Here is a 7824-nt window from a genome sequence, read left to right as displayed (position 1 = left end):
TAAAACATGTCCATTTTAGACATTTTAAATCCGAACAGCAACAGTTCAATATAATTTTACCAAACACTAGTAATTAAACAGCTAACAGCAACAGCTAACAACTTACTGCAACTGCAAACAGCTAACAGTAACCGCAACAGCTATTAGCTAACAGCTGAACCAAACGGGCCCTAAATCAAAATCCATAGAAAACATCTGCAATCCAATTTTCATCATTTAGGTCATTCCGAACATTCGGATCTGAATCATTTTTTTGTTGCAACCACGTAGATTTATTGATCCACGAATAAGATAAACCGTTTCCGATCTTGCTAAAATCCGAAAAAGGTATAAAAGAAAGAATAATAGAACGTGTATACAATTCAGACGGATAAAGATACAGACAAAAAAAAAAGAAATAATAACAATAAACAATACATTAAATTCTTTCTGCTCAAAGTAGATCCACAAAATAGATTTGCGTATTTGATAGATTAGGAAGAGAAGAAAAGTGAGGCGGTTTTTTCCCTTAGTTCCAGTCAAAGAAAAGGGATGATGTTGAGATAACAACATGACCAATTTGAAAGGATCCTAACCGTTACTTACAGCCTCATGTACCAAAATTGTCATATATATATTTTCCATCGGTTCAAGGTGTTAGTAATATTTTAGGTGGTCCTTATCCCAATTATCATCTACTATATACATTAAGATTCAAATTCAAAATTTCCAACTTAAAAGAGTTAATTGTTTCGGGTCAAATCAATTTTAATTAGTACCGAAACTGAAATTATGTAACCATAAAAAAAACTGAAATTGTACTAATATTCATGCTTCCAGTCAAACCAATCTTAATTAATATTGAAATGCGTTATTAATATTTATTACTGCATTTTCTAAAATTAGATATTTTCCTCAAGGTAATGAATTTGGGTTTGTATAAAAGGGAAGAAAACAGAAATGGAAAAAATGGTGTGTAGGAAAAACTTAAAAAAAAAAAGAAAAAAAATCGGTGTGTATGGTAAAAAGGTCAGTCTTTTGTATTAAAAAGAGAGAAATCTGTCGACTTCCATGGTCTTAGGCGATTGCTAGGAGAAGGCAGGCAAGAATGGAAGCATTGACCACAGATTTTAGATGACTTTGAAATCTCCGTAATCCCCTCCCTTTTGGGATTTTTATTATTTCATCTCTTCTTCTCCATTTTTCTTTCACTATTCATATACACGCTTCTTCTTTCTTCTTAGATACTTTTTCAGCTAAACATCGATTCACCCAGATCAATTTTACATCCAACTAAGGTAACCCATTCAAGATTTTATTATTGTTTTTCATGTATTTCAACTGATCGACTTGTGATTTGATTGATTCTGTTCTTTTTAATTTTGATTGCTAGTTCTTCTCATCAATTGTGCATCGTATCATTCTCCGTGCAGATTATTCGATATTGAACAACTGTTCGAATTGATTTCGAGTTGACCTTCTTCGCCCAGTTCAGGATTTTTGGAAGGCTTGTGATTTTTGGTGATTTGCCGGAGCTTTTAAGTTTTTACCTTGATTCTGGGTATGTGTGTCAGTCTGTGTGTTTATTTGGCATAATTTGTTGCAGAATATGCCCTATTTTTGGATAGGCTCATTATGATCTTGTTTGATAATGCTCCAGTTTCCATTTTCACACCTTTGTGTCTCAATTTTGATATGTATGTATGATAAATGGAAGAGCCACTTTCTCTGACTTTATTTTTGATTTGGCAGAATCATCATTTCAGAATCTTGGTGAAATCTATCTTTGTCCAGAAACTTAACTGGGTTTGCCATTAATTTAAACTGGAAGATTGAGATTCACTGAAGATGGCCGGGGTACAAGATCAGTTAGAGATTAAGTTTCGATTATTTGATGGGTCGGATATTGGTCCCAAAGCCTTCCCTGCTGCTGCAAGTGTAGCAACCTTGAAAGAGAGTATTCTGGCTCAATGGCCTAAAGGTATTGTTAGAATTTTATTTTCTTTTGCATATTTCTTTGTGGAATCTGGTTATAGCATGTATTATAAGACTGCACACAGTATGACTTGAGTTATACTTCTATCTGAACTTCTTGGAGCATTCTTTCTTTTTGATGCTGAAAATTCAGAAAGGGGGCCTTTAACATACATCACAACCTTTCAATTTGCAGTTAATCAAATATGCATTCCTAATTTAAGCTTTGAAATGAAGCCACTGTGTGTTACTCTAATTTAATCAAAATTAAGTAGCTTCAACCAATTCCTTGATTCATGCTTATCCCATTGATGACAGCCAGAAAACTCGAGTTCCTTAACAATGTGTGCATTGTTCACATTGGAGTCGATCAGAGCTAGAGAACAAGGATCCCTAACTGTTTTGGTTTGGTTCGGTATCTGTTGTAGCGTAGCAACTGCGGACTGGAAAAAGTACTAATGTAGAATATATGAAAACCAAAATCTAGGTTTCTTTAGAACTTTAGATCCTGATAATGCCCATGTGAACTATAATGTAATCCATGCATGATAAATTATTGTTTAGGTGTACCTGCATTCGTCAATGTCATGACTATATGTACGGGTGATTGCGTGGTAATACTTGAAATTACATTTATATATAAGACCTAAAGTAAAATGTTGTTGAGTTACAAGCAAAACAACTAAAAACAGAATTACACTTTTTGATCTCATTTCCTTATGAGGTCACCACTTTCAGATTTTGTTTTCTGGTTATTCTTCGGTAAAATAATTTGGAAATTCGTGTAGAATAATTTAAATAGTTTTTGTTTCTTCTATTTGGTTCGAGTAACGACAAAATTTATCCTTGTGAATTTTTTGTTTCTTCTATTTGGTTTGAGTAACGACAAAAATTATCTTTGTGAGTTTTTGTTTCTTCTATTTGGTTCGAGTAACGACAAAATTTATCTTTGACAGAGAAGGATAATGGTCCAAAAACTGTGAAAGATGTCAAGTTAATAAGCGCTGGAAAAATACTTGAGAACAACCGAACTGTAGGGGAATGTCGGAGCCCACTGTGTGATATACCTGGTGGAGTTACAACTATGCATGTAGTTGTTCAACCTTCTTCCGTAGATAAAGGTACTAGTTCATTTTCCGAAAGCTTTACAGATAAGAGTTCCATATATATCCTTCTTCACTGGCTGTTTCCTCAGATATACTTGAAATCTAATTTTCTTAATCTGTATTTGACTTGTAAGGTAAGTTTTGTTTGTTTCTATTCTAGGATTTTAAACAAATATCTAATTTCTCACAGCTGGATGCCTGTTATTTAAACAAAGAAAAAGGCATTATCTTTATGGTTTTAAGAGCGGCAACCCGTTTCCTTTCTCTCTCTTACTCAATCTGTTTGTTTATAGTTTTTGTTGATGAATGCCTGCATTTGTTTGACCTCATAAATCAATATGTTCAGAGCTAAGGACAAGAAATGGAATTTATTTATTAATTTGAGTCCCAAAAGCCTCCTCCTAATACAATATTAAATGTTAACTTATACAATTATTGGCCACTTCATGAGGGAACCACTAACTGTTCCAACTACATTTCATTGGCTTTTCTTATTGTCCAAAGTTTATTTGAATAGATTCTCCTACTAACTGTCTTTTAAAATATGTTATGATTATTAAATTGTTTCTTATTTGAATGGCATTTGTTTCTGGTACCAGAAAAGAAAGCAGCCAATCAATCAAAGCAGAACAAATGTGTTTGTGTTATATTATAATTACAGCAACATAGCGGGGTTGACATCAAGGTAAATTTTGTTACTTGATATCCCATTCGGCATTTTACTTTTGAAGTTAGTATATGTATCTGTTCTTATCTTCGCTTTCCTGTCAAAAACCTATACAGGCGAATCGTTCTGGAGCTGTTATAGATTAGGGTTTTCACCAGCTCAATTGGATACAATGGCGTCATGCATATTTATCATCGGTCGTCTTCTGGTGCAGGTCTTTGCCTTCATCACACAGTTGTGGTATACAGTGATTAATGTTAAGAGTCTGATTGAACTCTGCTTTTATGCAACAACAATCTGAGATTTATATGTTGAGTTGAGAATTTCTGATAGGCATGGATTCTTGTGTGTTCTTTTTAAATTCGAGTCATGTCTTGTGTTATTACTAGTTCCGCAACCTGAAAACTGTTAAAGCACAGAAAGCTGTCATTAAATGAGCAGTCACATTCAATTAAATCCTCGACTCCGTCTGTGTTCTTGCTGTTCAAATGAGTATATCTGGTTTTTCACAAGCTACTTTTGTTAAGGAATCAATTGAGCTAAAAGTTCAAGCTTATAGATAAAATCCAAATATAGTATCTACTATCTCTGACTGCACGCAAATACCACTTGCGTTTGAGGCGCGTACACCACATGTATTGAAATTCCGTTAATAAATAGAGTTGTCAAGATTTGGGAATGCATACACCTTTTGATACATATTTGATTCTCTTTCCTAAAATAATATCTCCACACTACAAGTTGTCTGCTGTTGAATGTTGATGAAAACATGAAAGTTTGATTCTTTATTCAGAAGTGGCAAGTATCCTTTATAGGATAGGATGAGGTGTTATCCAGCAAATGTCCAAATAAAAGATTCAGTGTTGGGTAGAGATATTGTTAAATATTTAATGAGATGCTGCTAATGCTAATTACACATTTTTTTTTTGAGTTGCCTGCAACTTTATTGGCTTGCTGAATTTGATTGCAATCAGATTGTATATATTATATGATCTGGACTCATTATTTTATTTTTGTTATTTTGATTTAACTATGTGCCCATACTGTGGGTGGAATTTGGGTTTATAATTTTCATTCTAAATCCTGAAAGTTACTTTAAGGAGTCAAAGAAGGAAAGAGTATTTTTCTTTCCTTTTTTTTTTTTTTGTGAAGGAAACATAGTGCAACTTGGATGTGAAATCCTTGACTCGGTGAGGGTAATATAGTAAAATGTATTATTTTTTATCTCTATCTAATATACTAAATATGGAATAATAAATTTCAACTATCTTATATTTATCCTTATTCTGTACTTTATCCTTATCTATATCTCTTAACGTAAAATACACACATATCCTTTTTACTTTGCCTTTAATTTCCAAATCACTATTTTCTAGTTTTTCTTTTTTCTCTAAACAAACGCTTTTCTATTAACCTCACAAAACAAAATCTCAACAACTAAAAAAATTAAGAATTAAAGTTGTTTGGAATATATTTTCACCCGATTTATCATAGGTAGTTTTTAATTTATAAATGTATATTGTGCTTGGTTTTTTGGTGGAGTAATTAATATTTATAGTGAAGCAAGAAAAGATGGATGTTTAGAGGCATTAAATGTTTAATGTTTTCAAATGGAATTTGGATACTCCCAAGTTTAAAGTCTTCATGACACTTTCATTTGACTTCATCCTTTTGTAATACATTAATGCAGACTTGACTAATGAATTCTGTTAAATTCCTCCTATTTGCCTCTTAAATTAATACCAAAGACAACTTGTCATCGTACTCTTTCGATCGTACAAAGAAATTTAAACCACACAATTTTTGGTTTCTTAGAATATCTCTAACTCTAATCGGTTTTTATTATATTTTCTAAAAATAATAGTAAATAAATAATTTGTTAACTATTTAGATATTATAATACATATCGTCTTTTTTTTTTCGAAAAGAAAGTTAAGTACAGATTGCAAAAAAGACGGACCAACATAAAAAACATGGGACAAGAATAAGAACGAGAGGACTTTGCTAAAGAGTGAGCCACCTCATTCGCTTGTCGCCTTACAAAACAAACAGAATAATTGTTGTTGAGAAGAAGAGAGCGACAACAGGACACCAACGAACCAAATTCCGATATATCGCCAGTTCTGGAATTAATAGCATCGACCATAGATTTCGCATCTGACTCAAAAACCACATGACTATATCCCTCATTCGTCACCCAATAATACATATCATCTTTAACAATAGTTTTTTTTTTTATATTTTTTTGGTGCCTTCTATGGTTACTTTGTTTTTAACAAAGTACCATTACTTGGTGTATTTTCACCATTGGATGATGAAGTATAAAATTAATCCAATAGTGAAAACACACAAAGTAAATGTTATTTTGTCAAAAACAAAGTAACCATAGCTTTTACATTTACCATTTTTTTATCACTAAGATTATTATATATTGTTGTATTTACTATTAGATTATTAATAAAAAAAAAATGAAATAAGTAGTAGATTAGAAGTTGAAAGATGCTCCTCAATAATAGAGAAGAAGGTTGAACTTTACGGGACGTTTGATATTTAATGGGGATATAGATAAAGATTGTGATATGAATAAGGATAAAAGATTTAGATAGAGAATAAAAATACGATAACTGTGAGATATTATTCAATATTTGACATGTTGGATATAAATATAGATAAAATAATACATTTTACTATATTACCCTTACTTAAATTATATAACTAGTAAAACAGAAATAAAATGAACTTTTCTATCATATTAAAATTATATTATTGGTATAAGATTTGAGAGATAAGACTCTTATCATTCCTTTCTCTCCTTACCTATCTCTAAAATAAATATGGACTAAATGAGATTTGTAATTTTTTTTCTCTTTCATCCCCCATACCAGTGACCAAAAGTCTTTTACAGTTGGTTTTTAATTAAAACTGCTCAAATTTTTTAACTTAAGAGCCCGTTAAAAAAGTATTTTAGAAATGCTTTTAAGTATATGTACATGTAAAATGAGATTTATGTATTCTTTGTGATTGTTACTTAACGGGTAAATTGCATAATAATCAGGATTGATAAATTATTTACACGAGTTTCAAACTCTTGAATAAATTTATTTAAATGTTTTATCTGGTGATTTTTTTAAAACTATTTTTTTCCCTATAAATGATTAACTGAAAATTTGACAAAAACAAAAATAAAGTTATGATATTATGATATTTTAAGATTTAAAATCATAGAATGATAAAATACATAAAAGTGATTTTGATAAATGTAAAATTAAATCTGATTTTTGATATAATTTCCTCTTACTTTAAACCATCCAATATTTTGTTTCCACCTCCGACTGAAATTGTACAACATATTGGGAGTATAGTATACACCACAAAATAAAGAAAATATAAGGGTCGTCCGTAGATATTTTTAGGATATACCAATTCTTTATAAGGCGTAAAAATATTATCTAATGTTAATAATTAAGTCTTTGTTTGAGAGATTAGAGGTTAATATTAATTTGACCTTTTCACGAGTTTGTTATCCCGCCTAGTGGGTAAATTTAATTAATGGTGTACAACCTTTGCCTCATTTCACACTTTGGTGTATAACCTTCAATTTGTCTCACTAATATGTACGAACTTATAGGTGACCTCCCACTTTGGTGTACAGCCGGTAAAAATGACCGGTCAACGCGAAGTCAACGCACCACATCAGCAGTTTGACCGGTCAAAAAGTCAAAATTTGACCACCTAAAATAAAATTACTTATATACCCTCTCCTTCCTCCTTCCCTCTTTCCCTTTCCCTTTCCCTTCCCCTTTCTCTCTCTAACTCCTCTCTCTCCATCTTATTTCTCTTTATTTGATCTCCTCATTCAATCACAATGAGTAAAAATTGAATTGAAATTATGATAAAAAGTAATAATTACTAAAATAGAAAAATACAATTATGAATTCTGGGTTAAGTGTAAGGTACCAATGGGGATTATCAAACTAGCACATACCCAACTTCTCCGAAAAACAAAAATATATTTTCTACCTTTACTCATCTGCATGTCGTGTTCTTCCTCTGTTCAAGACTTTCAATTGAATTAGTTTGCAATCGTTTTTCATTGCT

At 31.5% G+C, this 7824-nt stretch overlaps 1 protein-coding gene across 3 annotated transcripts; it reads left to right on the top strand.

The window, feature by feature from the left end:
* Nucleotides 1-980: 980 nt before the first annotated feature.
* LOC136208620 (membrane-anchored ubiquitin-fold protein 2-like) lies at nt 981-4189 on the top strand. Of its 3 annotated transcripts, XM_065999691.1 has the most exons (7): nt 981-1130; nt 1224-1277; nt 1413-1540; nt 1732-1960; nt 2910-3074; nt 3659-3744; nt 3843-4189. In XM_065999691.1, exons 4-6 carry the CDS (start codon nt 1828-1830, stop codon nt 3712-3714), a joined length of 354 nt encoding a protein of 117 aa, XP_065855763.1. In that variant the 5' UTR covers nt 981-1130; nt 1224-1277; nt 1413-1540; nt 1732-1827; the 3' UTR covers nt 3715-3744; nt 3843-4189. The 3 variants fall into 3 exon arrangements, with proteins under 3 accessions (XP_065855763.1, XP_065855753.1, XP_065855772.1); XM_065999681.1 differs by having other exon boundaries at nt 999-1277; XM_065999700.1 differs by lacking the exons at nt 981-1130; nt 1224-1277 and having other exon boundaries at nt 1392-1540.
* The last annotated feature ends 3635 nt before the right edge of the window (nt 4190-7824 follow it).

The sequence above is a fragment of the Euphorbia lathyris genome, chromosome 1, assembly GCF_963576675.1.
Source record: "Euphorbia lathyris chromosome 1, ddEupLath1.1, whole genome shotgun sequence".
Classification (NCBI taxonomy): domain Eukaryota; kingdom Viridiplantae; phylum Streptophyta; class Magnoliopsida; order Malpighiales; family Euphorbiaceae; genus Euphorbia; species Euphorbia lathyris.
The sequence above is the reverse complement of the archived record's forward strand: the minus strand, read 5'-3'. Positions and strand labels throughout refer to the sequence as shown.

What these genes read in the sequence shown, in the direction of transcription:
- LOC136208620 (XM_065999691.1), top strand. Translation starts at nt 1,828, where the DNA reads ATGGCCGGGGTACAAGATCAGTTAGAGATTAAGTTTCGATTATTTGAT. An exon ending in TCTGGCTCAATGGCCTAAAG is followed by an intron (nt 1,961 to 2,909) that starts GTATTGTTAGAA and finishes TATCTTTGACAG; the next exon opens with AGAAGGATAATGGTCCAAAA. An exon ending in ACCTTCTTCCGTAGATAAAG is followed by an intron (nt 3,075 to 3,658) that starts GTACTAGTTCAT and finishes TTCTGGTACCAG; the next exon opens with AAAAGAAAGCAGCCAATCAA.